Source organism: Aedes aegypti, chromosome 2 (genome assembly GCF_002204515.2).
Source record: "Aedes aegypti strain LVP_AGWG chromosome 2, AaegL5.0 Primary Assembly, whole genome shotgun sequence".
Lineage (NCBI taxonomy): Eukaryota > Metazoa > Arthropoda > Insecta > Diptera > Culicidae > Aedes > Aedes aegypti.
In genome coordinates this window covers 63,647,905-63,663,010 of record NC_035108.1, presented here as the reverse complement: position 1 = coordinate 63,663,010, position 15,106 = coordinate 63,647,905, and the positions used below count along the sequence as shown (strand labels likewise).

Genomic DNA, 15,106 nt, shown 5'->3' with positions numbered 1-15,106 from the left:
TATGCGAGAAATGTCTAATTCACCAAATGTCCTTTCGACTAAATGTCATTCGACCAAGCACCAAGCACTCTTTGCCTTTTTTGTTTTGATTGTGCGTTTCATTTCACGACGTTCCATTTCGCTTGATTTCATTTCATGAGCTAAGCGTTTGATACGTTTTCAATTTGAACGTTATGCAATTCTGCAGCGGGGTACAAATTGAAAAATAAAGATAACTATAAGACTTACTTAGTGAGCAATCCAACGGGGGTACCCGATAAACGAAACCGTCCAGAGGCTTATAGGAGAATAATATCCCTGCCTAACTTGACATTACTATCGGCCACTTCATGCAGATAAGTGTAATACTAGTAAAAATATTAGTAATTGTTCTTACATCATCAATTGAAAGAAAAGCCTATTTTTTTTTTTAAAAAAGGTAAACCTTTTAGGAAAAAAATAAAAATCATAATGTCAACCATCACTATCACATTTTTACTCGTTAGAAAAGATAATGATTAAAACAAGTAAAAATATCTAACTGAATATCAGCAAGTGCAATGCCAAAAATTAAAAGCACAGCCCTTGATTACTACAAGGCATAATTTAGGGTGGATTTTTAAGCATCTGCAACGAAAATAACCACCATACCTTTACTGCCCATACAGGCATAAGGTCCTATATGGAAAGAGTAGGCATTGAGAAAAAAAACAGTCAAAGTTCAAAGTTTGTTTTCCCATACAAATGTTCATAATTTTTTAGAATAGTTTTGCACACAATATTCATATAGCACCACCGTACAGATAACTCATTTTGCTTCTATTGATCACCAAAAAAAATCTTGCACATTGAAAATGATGAAAAAAAAAAATTGAATTGACATTGAAAATGTCGAAAATGATTAACTTGGTGGGAAATTTTTCCTTCTTTGAAAAAAGATTTTCGACCTTTTGTCCCTTCATTTTTGGTTATAAATCTTCGAGCTGTTCAGTGGAATACCTATAAGTAGATGAAAAACCGAATTTATTTCTACACCATTTAATTTCACTAGAGTTTGCACCTTTTGACAGATACGACACATTCGACCTCAACTGTAAGGTTGTCTTCAGTGTCGTGTACTAGCCTCGAAGTCGAGTCTATCATTATTGTCAACTAAAGTAATTGTTAAGTTCATAATTCAGCCGTGGACACATCGCCTTCGACCTTTGTACCGATATAGCTATTCCTCTTGCCATCTTGTTGTTCTGCCTCCACGCCTTTCAGGTGTTCATCGTAGTACTGCTTCCATCTTTCAATCGCGCCATGCTTGTCCAGTAAGATATCTCCATTCTTATTTCGTCAAATTTCGGCTCAGGGCATGAAGCCTTTGCGGGATGCGTTGAATTTCTTGTAAAATATGCGCGTTTCTTGAGAGTGACAAAGCTGTTCCATTTCTTCTCAATCCATCTCTTTCAAGCGGCGCTCCTTACCCAAGTAGCCCTCTAATTCGCCTTTTTACCTTGTAGGGCTTTTATACGGCCAATATAGGATATGTCAGCTATATAATAGCACCATATTAGCACGCAGGGCGAATTATAGTGCTATTTGATTACTTGGGTATCCAGGAAAATATGAGTTTGTAGTCCATTTATCAGTTTGTGACGGGACCTCTGTTGCAGTATTGTTGTATGTTTCAAGTCTAAACCCGTTTGACATTCTTCATCAAATCAATCGTACTGCCGATATCTTTCCACGACTCCGTTGGCCTTCTCTGCTGCGCTGTTAATGGTTCAACACTCTATCATCAATCTTCAATAGATATTGCACGTGATTGTAGCGACATCATACGAAGAAAAAGAATTGTAATGTCAATCATATTAGCTGGCCGTTCTTCCATTGAATTTCAGTCAACCATATTTAAAAATTGATTCAAACATATGTATTGATGATTCAACTGTTTAAACTGGCTAATTCAACTATTCAAATTAGTTGAAACAACAATAGATACGAATGACTCAATATCCAAGCTCAATCAAAACATCGATATTATTATTGTGTTGTAATGTCAACCCGCAAAAATCTTCTTTATCGACGCTGAAAAAATGTGTCCAAATGTAAATAAATATAGGAGCCGTTGTTGGTAACAGGTTTTTTTTTGTGTGGATCCGCTCATTACATTTTAAGGTAATAATGTGTAGAAAGCCGTTTCAACGATAAAATAATTTGAATGTTCAACAAGACAGACACAAAGGGAAAAGTGATTAAGTGAATGTTGTAGCTACAGTTGTGCTTATTCTGCGCGGCGTGTGAGGTGACACGAGTCGAGTGAGGTGACAATTATCGACTCGCTTTCATTTGATTGAAGCTGCCCGTCGAATTGTGTTTCACTGCTTTGGTGAGGAGAGCACAGCTCTCTTTTTCCACATTTCCTTCACAGTTCGGTTCTGTACGGACTTTTACAGCTCGCTGCCGGGTGTCCGAAGTTCACTCACTTATAGCATTGCATCGGTGGTCTATCTGCTCGTGTGCCGAGTTTCAGTGGGCATATTGACCACCCAATTCTAATCTTGTCTTTCTCCACCAGTTTGTTCCCCGTGTCAACTGGTAGCCGATTCGTCGCTGACAGTGTGCCGTCGTACGACTTCCTCGGAAGATTTGCCATGGCCTCCTCTCCCAGGCTGCATTGCTTACGCAGCTTCTCACTCACCTCGTCCACGGTTGTTATCTCGTCCAGATAACTGCACTCAACAACTGCTTCCTAAGTAAGCGCTCTTACGTCCGCCTCGTTCGCCTCGGCTCGGATCGTCCTTAACTTTTCGAAGGATATCTGCGTACGTTGTTTGGTCGTTTGCTTTAACAAGTCTGGCACCCCCTTTCGGGGGAAGGACTTGGTATAGGGGTTGAAACCAGGGTTGGGAAACACTTTAAATTCATTCTACAGTAGCCAAGCAAAGCAAATCACAGTCAACAAAGCCAGTGAAACTCACGCCCATCGCTGCTGTAAAATGGCCTTGAAAATAGCAAAACACCCGTTTCTAAGGGCAATCTAAAATTACTGTGGAAAAAATTCCCGGTGCATTTCCCGCATGTAATGCCTACAATGGCACTAATGGTTTAGAAAATTCATGTACCCAATACAGGCTAAATTAAACTACTGTATTTGCAGCTTTGCGATAGAGTGAAATGGCTCAATGTATCATATTTAGGTGATATTTTTTACATAATAGAAAAATATCGTTGTTGACCTCCAGTATTTACAGCATTGTTCTGAAGGTCACTGGAAGCAGCTACTCTCTGAACTCATGGATCAACCAAATTCCCAACACGAATGCACCTTAAAGGTGTAAAGTGTCAGAAAAAAGAACGAATTTCACAAAATTTGCACACCTAATTTCTAGTGACAGAATGTTGAGTCGACAAACCGACATTCTTTCAGTCGTAATTCGATCGCAATTTACGACATTTGCTGACTAGACGAACATTCAATACAAAGTCTTCAAAAATACATTCAAGCGGAAACATCAAATCGTCCCCAGGATGCTACAACTAGATAACAAATCCAAACTTTGAACTATTCAACATTGAAAGTTTGACCGTTTCACAAGGTGATGGATAATCACAGATAATATGATTGAAACGTAATCTTTGACACGCTTACTTTGAATCACACGCCTATGATCTGTGAATATCTGGCAGATTCAATTAAAATTTATGTTTCTACAAATTTAACTCTAAAAATTGAAAGTTCGAGTTATCTAGTTGACGCATTAGGGGACGAAATATCCTGATCAGAAAAAAATCAATTCTCGTTATTGATTAGAGCGTTATGTCTAACACTTCTTTTGTAGCAGCTATCATGAAGATTGGGCAATTGCTTATATTAAGTGACCCAAGACATGTATTAGTATTCCATTAAACTGGAATATCTTACTTTTGAACTTTAAACAAAAACGAATAAATCTATTAAATAGCGACAGTAATCATCATCGCTTCATAACAAAGTACAACCCTAATAGGGTGCAGAGCTACTTGGGCACTTCCATGATTCACTTTGGCATGGAGGGTTTTCCTCGGCCAAATTGTCTGAGACTTTTCCGTAAGAAGAACTTCAATGTGACGCATTCTTCTTCTTTCTGGCGTTACGTCCCCAATGAGACAGAGCCTGCTTCTCAGCTTAGTGTTCTTATGAGCACTTCCACAGTTATTAACTGAGAGCTTACTATGTTAATGACCATTTTTGCATGTGTATATCGTGTGGCAGGTACGAAGATACTCTATGCGCTGGGACATCGTAAAAATTTCCAACCCGAAAAGATCCTTGATCGGTGGGATTCGAACCCACGACCCTCAGCTTGGTCTTGCTGAATAGCTGCGCGTTTACGGCTACGGCTATGTGACGCATATTGTGGCCAAATATGAGCTCAGTAGCTCAGTAGCAGTGTCGAAGTGAATCAAAAAGGCCAATAATAAGATCCGGCTTCCTATCCTTTACAAACATCATGATAGTCTTATAAAAGCCTCTCAAAAATGTTTGACAATGTTCATTCATATTTAGATCTGCGATCAACTTGAATGCTAATTTTGAAATATGATACATCATTCGGTGACTATAACAATCAGAGCGCCAGCATCATCTAACTGCTGCTAGCTGCATCTATATTAGTCAATTATCCTATTGTAGCGCACTTCAAGTGATGATTCAATACCATGCATGCTAGAATAAGAATAAGTGTCTTTTGCAATACCTTTCTATATGAATCATCTCGGTCGGATGCTCCTCCAAAGACAGATCACGAAAGCATTTTAAATAAACAACACGGTTACACGTCAGATATGGCTCAAAAGTGGTGCTCTCAAAAAAGCCGGTGACTTAAATCGGTCGAGGCGTGATTTTCCATCCAACATCGCTTGTAGTCGTGGGCGTTGATCTTTTGTTTTTAGAACATGAATAAGGTGGGTCCACTTTTTCCGAAGGATGAATGCGATTAATGCACGTTTAAGTATGAATCATTGCCTTTAAGGAACTAGTATTAAAATAAATTATGTTATACTATTTGTAAAAATAGTAATGATGAGAGGACATACAACGAAATATATGAATTAAAGATTTTTAAATGAAATCAAGTATTTTTGGACCCAAAGCTAGTAGTCACTAAATCTATTGACACTCCATCTAGATACAATCCTAAAGCAAGTAAAAAGTCAAACAGCCACTTCCGTCGCAGCAGTAGCCTCACAAAAAACAACATTTTTCCTCAAACTTCTGGCCGCGTACACAATGTATCGCGTCGGAGCGTTAAATCGAACGAGAAAACTTCTAATTTTAGATCGGATCTCTCTGGCTCGGGTCGACTTTTCTGAACGTGTGTGCTGAATTTTGTCTTCTTCGTCACCGGGTGTCTTGTTGGGTGCAAATTTCGCTCGTCGTCGCCGCCGTCGATATTATGAATGCGAGTGGGATTGGAGGAAATTTATAAATTTCACAACCGAATTTTCTATTCTCATCTTCTTTTTCATTTTTTTTTCTTACCAGTTCGAAAATAATCTTAACGATCACGTTCCCCCAAACTGAGACTCCGGCTTAGCCACTTTCGTTAAATTGTGAAATTTTCTCGTTTTTTCCATCAACAGAGCTGAACACCGAAACTTCATACCTCAGCTACAAGGAATTAAGGCCGAAAGTAAACGATCCGGAGCGGCAAGACCACAACGGGTTTCAGGACAGAGGAGGACCCGTGGATGACCAGCCCCGTCATCGTGGCCTCAGAACTGTCGAGCAGTCCACAACTTACCGGTCGATTTGTTTGATCCAGACTTCGTCGTCGTCATCGTCGGCACCGCACTCGGAAGGTAAATTTGTCCAACTTAAGTAGAGCCAATTAGTCAACCACTAGGTATTAAGTTGTAAATAGAATTCAAATTGGTAATAGAAATAAACGCTGCGGGAGTTTCGGTGGATTTAACCAACTAGAGTAGAGCACATTTTGGTAGTTTCGCTTCTTAGTAAATTGTTGTAAATAAGTAGATTGCACACTGGTTTCGGAAATAGCGAGCTTCGTAACAAAATTTATTAACTTGATGTGTAATTGTAAATTTCAATTGTTCATCAATCAGGGTTGATGGAAAATTGGATTTGCTACCCAGAAGAATATGAAAGAAACTGACCTAATCCTGGAGAAGAAAGAAAACGAAAAAAAATACGTTCTCTAATCATATCTAATCAACATATAATTGAATTTGATGACAACATAAAGTTATATACTAAAAATAATAAGAATTAAACATTTTCTCAGTACATACAAAAATGGAGAAAAAGACGTATGAAAGCTTTTTTCGTTTCGTTAGTTTTAGCTCAAGGAACTTTTATCAGGCAAAAATCAAAATCATTCATTTACTCAATGAACATCTACACAGATAGCACGGAATCAAAAATTTCACGCCACAATACTCAGTTCGTGGCCGCTTCTCTCCATCCTCGGCTCTGCCCCACGCTCGCCAAATCGCTGTGCATTTGATCCGCCCGCCTAGCTCGCTGCGCTCCACGCCTTTTTGTACCAACCGGATCCGAAGCGAACACCATCTTTGCAGGGTTGCTGTCCGGCATTCTTGCAACATGCCCTGCCCATCGTATCCTTCCAGCTTTGGCCGTAGAGTTGGGTCAGCTCGTGGTTCATTCTCCGCCGCCTCACACCCTTTTCCGGCAAACCGCCAAAGATCGTCCTAAGCACCCGACGTTTAAAGACTCCAAGTGCTTGCAAGTCGTCCTCGAGCGTCGTTCACGTCTCATACCCGTAGAGGACTACCGGCCTTATGAGCGTTTTGTACATGTTCATACCGCAGCTTCTTGTGGAGGCCATAGTAAGCCCGACTTCCACTGATGATGCGCCTCCATATTTCACGGCTAACGTTATTGTCTGCCGGCAGCAAGGATCCAAGGTAGACGAACTCGTCGACCACCTCAAACGTATCCCTGTCTATCGTAACACTGCTACCTAGGCGAGCCCTGTCGCGCTCGGCTGCACCTACTAACATGTACTTTGTCTTGGACGCATACATCACCCGTTCAACTTTTGCTGCCTCGCGTTTTAGGCGGGTCTACAAATTGATTGGATCTCATGAAAATTATACCCCGGCTCTCCGCATAACACATTCTAGCGCAATATTGAACAACAGGCACAAAAGTCCATCACCTTGTCGTAGTCCCCGGCGGGATTTAAACGAGCTGGAGTGTTCGCCTGAAACCTTCACACAATTTTGCACACCTTTCATCGTTGCTCTTATCAGTCTCGTGAGCTTCCCGGGAAATTTGTCCCTGGTTTTCCACAGTTCTAGGCAGTCAATACTGTCATATGCCGCCTTGAAATCTATGAAAAGGTGATGCGTTGAGGCCTGGTATTCACGACATTTTTGGAGGATTTGCCGTACAAGAAAGATCTGGTCCGTTGTCGATCGGTCGTCAACAAAGCCGGCTTGATAACTTCCCGCGAACTCGTTTACTACAGGTGACAGACGACAGAAAATTATCTGGGATAGTACTTTGCATTTAGAATGGTGATCGCTCGGAAGTTCTCACAATCTAACTCGTCGCCTTTCTTGTAGATGGAGCATATAACCCTTTCCATTCACTCCAACATTAGCTATTCAGTTCCCCAAATTGTGCCTAACAGCCGGGGCAGACAAATGACCTGCCTCTCCAGGCCATCTTTATGAGTTCAGCTTCGATACTATCCTTACCAGCAGCTTGATTGTTCTTGAACTGATGAATGGCATCCGTCCCTCAAAGTGGGGGCTGGTTGGTTTCCATCGTCCGCAATACTGACGAATGTACTTCCTCCGTTCAATCGACCTTCATTGCCTGTGCTCTCAGCGCCATTCAGGTGTTCGTCAAAGTGCTGCTTCCACATTTCGATCACCTCAAACACGTCCGTCAAGATGCTCCGGTATGCTGCAGGATGCGTTGAGCTTCTGATAGAACTAACGTGTTTCTTGAGACCGGCACTACTGTTCCATCTCCTCACACTTCGTCTCCTCCAGTCGGCGTTTTTTCTTCCGAAAGAGGTGGGTCTGCTGTTGCCGTTTCCGTCTATAACGTTTTACATTCTGCCGGGTCCCCTGTCGTAGCATGACCGTCCGCGCTACATTCTTCTCCTCCAGAACTTGCCTACATTCTTCGTCAAATCGTTCTGTCAACTCCGTCCCACGTACCCGACGTTGCTCTCAGCTGCATCATTGATGGCTGCTTTCACTGTTCTCTAACAGTCCTCAAGAGGGGCTTCATCTAGCTGACCCTCTACTGATAGTGCAGCCTCGAGGTGCTGCGCGTATGCAGTTGCGACATTCGGTTGCTTAAGATGCTCTAGACAATACCGGGGTGGCCGTCGGTACCATACGTTGTTAACGACGGAGAGTTTTGGGAACAGTTTGACCATCACCAGATAGTGGTCAGAGTCGGTGTTAGCGCCACGATAGGTCCTGACGTCGATAATGTCGGAGAAGTGCCGTCCATAAATCAGAACGTAACCAATTTCTGAGTCTGTCTGCTGTGGAGATCTTCAGGTGAATTGGTATGGAAGGCTGTGCTGGAAGTAGGTGCTACGAATGGCCATATTCTTGGAGGCGGCGAATTCAGAATTGCTCCCAATTATGTTTTTTTACTTCGCTGTGGTCTTCGTCGATTGTTCTGGTCCCTATTTACTCGTTGTCACTTGTGTTACCTTAGGATTCCTCAAAGGATCCCAGAATAAATTTCCTGAGAAATGTCGGTAAAAATCTTAGTCGCTAAGCGAATTATTTTAAAAATCCTGGAGAAAATCTTTTTCATGTTCAGTTTCTGAAGAAATCCTGGGAGGATCACAGAGTGAAATCTCTGCAGTGATAAAAAAGAGAGATCAATGACAATATCTTCTGAGAGAGCGAAAGAGAACCCTTGGGAGAACTTTCACAGCAGTTCTTGTGTATAATGGTAAATCCGCCGATGACAAGCGACTACAATAAAAATTGACAATTATATTGAGCTGTTCGGTAATCCAATCCGCATGGTTATTAAATTAATTAACTCATTACGCGTGGTAAAGATGGACAAATTATGGGTGAAATTATGAAAAGGGTCTGCGTGGTCTGTGGGGATTTGAATTCTAAACTTGTAACGAACTCAGTTATTGGGTCACCAAGTGACTCGGTAGCTTAGTTGGTAAAGCGCTCGTCTAGCATACAAGAGTCCTGGGTTCAAGTCCCAGCCAAACAAGTGGATCTTTTTCATAATTTCACCCATAATTTGTCAATCTTTATCACGCGTAATGAGTTAATTAATTACTACAATAAAGTTAAATAGTAAAAGAAGAAATAATCCGTGGCGTAGTACTGAACCAACTAGCAGTAGTTCCCGCTTTTAGAGCACAGATTTCCTAGAGGAATTTATTTATCCCGTATCCGCCCAGGAAATATAAATAAGTTCCATTTCGTATGGATGTCTTGTTTGCTCGACGACCATGGGAAGTTAAATAATTGATCAGATCAGTAAACATAACCCCAAATTCCTTTCATTCTACATTTTCTGAACTTATCCGAATAAATCTGACTACAAATCAAGGGTTTTTTTTTTGGTTTCAACTACGAATACCGTGTGAGAACTAATTGTGATCTCCTTGATTTTTGTCCCAGGTAAATAATTTTTTTTTTGACTATTGCATTTAGATGTATCGCCGAAAAGAAGATATCAATTATATCAATATTCCAATTATGAGATATTTCAGATTGTGCTTTAGTGCTTTGTCACATCCTATGCTGATTATTGGATTTTTCGGAAAAGTTAATGGTTTCACTAAATATACGATATAGATTTTCACTAAAAATTGTTTAAGGATTTCTCCCAACTACATTCCTTTAGAGTAATTGTTCTAAAGGCAATACAAGAATTCCTCAAGTAATTTTTGAAATAGTGAACTAGAACTTTCGATAGAATTAACCTCTAACGTAACAACAGCAATTTTAGCAAGACTTTAACCAGATATGTTCTTTTAGAAAAGTCTCCAATTGTCTCTTATGTATTTTTGGTTTTATTTCACGAATATTTTCAGGAACTACTCTAAATATTCAGTATTGTTTTTCCAATAATATTCACAAACATTAGGGCGATATTCAAAACTGAAAAGGCAATAGATGGCTCTTTTTCAGTGGTAGTAAAAACGAAATCCTGAAGCAAAGAAAGCACCACGAAAGATGAACTTAACATAAAAAGTTATCGATCCACATCACGCATGATTTCTTATCACTAATTTTTCGATCCAGTTTCTTAATTGCAAGTAATTTACATTTTTCATTATTTTCCATACGTTTTGACAGTTCATGACTACTAGGAGCGTAGCGCGATCAGTGAATGGAATACAAACATCAGTGTCTCCGCTCGGCGGCCAGTGGGAGAAACTGCATGTTCGAAAGGTTGTTGTCTACATTTTTTGCCGCTGGTGCCATCTGTTAGCATTTCGGAACGAAGTACAGTCATTTCCCTATTACCCAGAAGTTCTGGGGGGAGCGGGGTCTTTCAATAGATTAGATTAGCTTTCCAACTATATTGAATCGCGGACCAAGTCTCAGAAACAATATTGTTCGGCGGGTCAAATGTTTGTAGTGCATAAGCAGTTTAAAATTTTCCTTGAAATCAATTCAAAGTCAAAACTAAAAAGTTGATTAAGATGCTTCTATGACAATCTCGTCAAGTATTGTGAAAAAGATTTGTTCAGGAAAAATAGTCCTGCCTGGAACCATGTAAGAATGATGTCCTGAATTTTATAAGAATCTTTCTCAAATTCTGTCAATTTTCCCTGGATTTTATCACAATTCCGTCTATTATTATTCCAAAATTGTTTTCAAAAGGGTTTTCTAAAAAGCACCTCCCAGATTTGGATTCTGTGTTTGTAAGAATTGTCTGTATCAGAACCCCGCTAACGATTTTTTTTAAAGAATTTTGTTCTGCTATCTGGAGAAGTCTACCATGGTAAAAAAAAATCCTTCATTTGTTCATTTAATGTATGTACCATGTATCATGTTCAAGAAGCTGTCTCGCTAGGATTCTGTGGATCCCGCTAAGAATCCTGTCCAAATTTTCCGCGATAATCAGATTCTATCGAAAATTGTGCTGAAAAAAATATGAGCTACAAATCTGGCTAATATCAGTTATAACATTTCCCAGAAATTTGGGAAATGCTTCCCAGAATTGACATTTGTTTAAGCTTGAAAGAAATTAAGTTGTGTAAAAATGAAAACTATGAAGGTTATGAAAGGCAAATTTTTCTTTTGCCTAATTCCATGATTATTTGAAATCGAACCATTTTCTATCATTTAGTTTTCAAAGAAATATAAAAAAGTTAATGTAATTTGCGTTTAATCATTCCAAAATTGAGCTTATTTTTCTAATGGAATTTCCGCCGAAGATCGTCCTAAGCACACGTCGTTCAAAAACTTCTAGCACTTGCAGGTCCTCTTCGAGCATTGTCCACGTCTCATGCCCGTAGAGGACTACCGGTCTTATCAGCGTCTTGTACATGGTACACTTAGCACGGAAGTGAAGTTTACCAGATCGCAAGGTCTTGTGGAGTCCGTAGTAAGCACGACTTCTGGCAATGATACGTCTTCATCATTACGCGTCTGCCAATGCGAACTCTATCGCGCTCGATTCCTCCAGCCAGCAGATATTTCGTTTTCGAGGTATTTACCTTCAATCCAACCCGATCCGCTTCATGTTTCAGCCTGGTATACTTTGCAGAAACCACCTGAAACGTTCTTCCGACAATGTCCACGTCATCATCAGAACAGATGAATTGGCAGGATTTATTGAAGATCGTGCCCCGCATGTTGAAGCCCGCCCGTTTCATAACACCTTTTAGCGCAATATTGAACAGGAGGCAGGAAAGACCATCGCCTTGTCGAAGACCTTTGCGCGTTTCAAACGGGTCCGATAATGCACCCGATATCTTTACACAGCACTGCACTATGGACCAGGGACGCAATCTGGCGGGACAAAATTAATAACTCGGTAACGAAGCGTTTCCGGTGTTTGGTGTCTTCGGCAAAGTGTTTTGTAACAACGAGGACCATCTACTGACATAAACGGATAGTTCGTGAATCGTCCGCATAGGTGGTGCCGCAATCTAACTTTTTACTGTGTTCATTTTGATAAAATAAACAACTCTCTCGAAGACGTCAAAATTCCACAGCCTACTGTTTTCGAGTTATTGGCAAAATAAGAGAAAATTAGTGAAAAACGATTTTTTTCACCGAATTTGACATTTTTCCTAAGAACCATGTCATATAATATTTTTTGCTGATAAATATATAACAAACGCAAGCCTTGGTGGAAAAATTTTAATAATACGATGCATAAAACTTAAGAAATCATGAAAAACTTGAAAAATAGAGCAATTTTTGAACCTCAATATCCCCAAAAGCGCAAAAAAACGAATGCTCAAATTTTCAGGCAACATACACACCAAATTTTAAGTTTGCCTTCCAGCAAAATGAAATGCTGGAATAGATTCAGCAATGCATATTTTGCTGATAATTCAGTAAAGTAAACTTTGATTGCTGTATATTCAGTAAACTTGGAGTTTACTGAAACTATCAGCAAGACATCTGTCAAAAACTTGTAGTTTTTTCTTGTCACCAAAAAGATGGTTCTTCCATTCTATAACAGGCGTTTATAAGTATTAAAAATCTTTTCAAACTATAGAATCATTTTACGTTTGTTTCTGTTTTCAGATATTGTTATAAAATCCATTCGTTAAACCGGAGGAAGAATCAGATTGCTACAGAATAACACCGAAATATGCTGGAGTCTTCGCCAACTCGTAGAACCTATTGGAAACAAATGATCACGAAGTCTTTCATAGAGCAACGCTTGGTGGCAAATAGAGTGATAAAATTACATTTATTGTATAATTAAAACATGTGACACAATTAAGTATTACCTTAGCGTGGAATCATAAAACATTTGATTTATTTAATCGAATTCACGAATGACTGAACATATTGTAATTACTGGTTGATCAGCAAATGCGTTTACGCATTGCTGAACGTTCAGCATAAGAGCTGTCATTTTTCTGGCAATCCAGATTGCTGAACGATCAGCATATTTTATTTTGCTGGATGGATTGCTGAATTTACAGCACAAAAAAAATCAGCAAAATTTTGCTGATTACCAGCAATAAAAATTTGGTGTGTAGAGCAATACTTGATGAAACGGATGTCAAAATTCCAGAGAGGTATATTTTGGTGTTTTTGAGATATTTCATTTTTTTACAATGATTATATTACTCCAATACAGTTAATTTCCATGAGGAATCTGAAGGGACGATCAACTTCAAGAAATAACGAGTCATGGAACAAAAACTTTCGAAAAACTGTTTAAAAAAGCCATCATAGTTGCCATGAAATTCAGTTTAAGAGCAGTTCCTTGAGTTGATATCGAGTAATGTAGATAAAAGTGTAAATTAAAACTGGGTACATATATTTTTTCTTCAATAATTCAAATGATATAGTATGCCATGATAAACTTGATCATGTGTCACTTAATTGTTGTCATCATGGTACGAGGTGAGCAATTTATTTAGTGCATGTGTTACTTTTAACACGGAAAATCAAATTTTAAAGCATATTCATGTCAATATCTCTGAATACTACAATTTCAGAGCGCACGATCTCTTGTCCGAAGCTTGTATATTTGTTTCAATGCGGAAAGAGCGTTGATCCTTGGATGTTTCGAAACAGAGGATACAGATCAAAGGTATCAATTTGAAGATTCCTTCGATTTTGAGAACTTTTAGGTTGTTTAACCTTAAATATATGTTTAATCACCAGATTTGCCTAAATTTTGAGCTTCCGGAAAATTGTAACTACGAATTCGAGATGAAATCCAAAGCCAGCTTGTACTGTGAGCAGATATAATAATTGCATGAAATAATAAAATATATTTTTCCGCTAATTTTGAAATACACTTAAATATTTGCCACGAAAATATAAATCGCGTAATGAAAAGAAAACCGTAAAAAAAATATAAATCTCAAAAATACCAAAATATACCTCTCTGGAATTTTGACAACCGTTTCGTCAAGTTAAGGTGAAGATGAATCGAAGCCAAACTTCAAATTTCAAACATCAGTTTGAGCTGAAAACTTAATCGATTGGTTAGTCGCTGGTGGTGACCAATCGATTAAGTTTTCAGTTTAAGATCCGTGCTCTTGAAAATTTGAAGTTTGGCTTCGATTTATCTTCACCTTAAGGTTAAAAAATTGCTCTATTTTTCAAGTTTTTTCATGATTTCTTAAGTTTTATGCGTCGTATTATTAATTTTTTTTCCACCAAAGCTTGCGTTTGTTATATATTTATCAGCAAAAAATATTATATGACATGGTTCTTAGAAAAAATGTCAAATTCGGTGAAAAAAAAAGCGTTTTTCACTAATTTTCTCTAATTTTGCCAATAACTCGAAAACAGTAGGCTGTGGATTTTTGACGTCTTCGAGAGAGTTGTTTATTTTATCAAAGAGAACAACTTTGCCGAACATGCCAAGTCTCTAGAAAGTCACAGTAAAAAGTAAGATTGTGGCGCCACCTATGCGGACGATTCACGAGCTATCCGTTTATGTCAGTAGAGAACCATCTACTTGTTACAAAACACTTTGCCGAAGACACCAAATACCGGAAACGCTTCGTTACACAGTTATTAATTTTGTCCCGCCAGATTGCGTCCATGGCCCATAGTGCACTGTACACTATCCATCGTTACCTTGATCAGTCTAGTCAGTTTGCCGGGAAAAAACATTCTCGTCCATAATCTTCCATAGCTCTTTGCAATCGATGGTATCATAGGCCGATTTGAAATCTATGAATAGATGGTGTGTAGGGACTTGATATGCGCGACACTTTTGGAGGATCTGCCGCAACATAAAGATTTGGTCTGTCGTCGATCGCCCGTCAACAAAACCGGCTTGATAACTTCCCACAAATCTGCTTGCCAGTGGCGATAGACGGCGGAAGATGATCTGGCTATCAATCGGTGCAGATAAGTGACCAACCTGTCCGGGACCATTTTAAAAAGTTCCACTACAATACCATCCTTTCCAGCTGCTTTGTTGTTCTTGAGCTGTTTGATAGCA

At 39.2% G+C, this 15,106-nt stretch overlaps 1 protein-coding gene across 1 annotated transcript in view; it reads left to right on the top strand.

The window, feature by feature from the left end:
• LOC5566335 (titin) overlaps positions 1-5,938 on the top strand; it is a 446,003-nt gene extending 440,065 nt beyond the window's left edge. The window contains exon 18 of the mRNA XM_021841039.1: positions 5,590-5,938. Coding sequence (XP_021696731.1) covers positions 5,590-5,831 — 242 coding nt within the window. The 3' untranslated portion in view covers positions 5,832-5,938. The remainder of the gene's footprint in view (positions 1-5,589) is intronic.
• Positions 5,939-15,106: the final 9,168 nt, after the last annotated feature.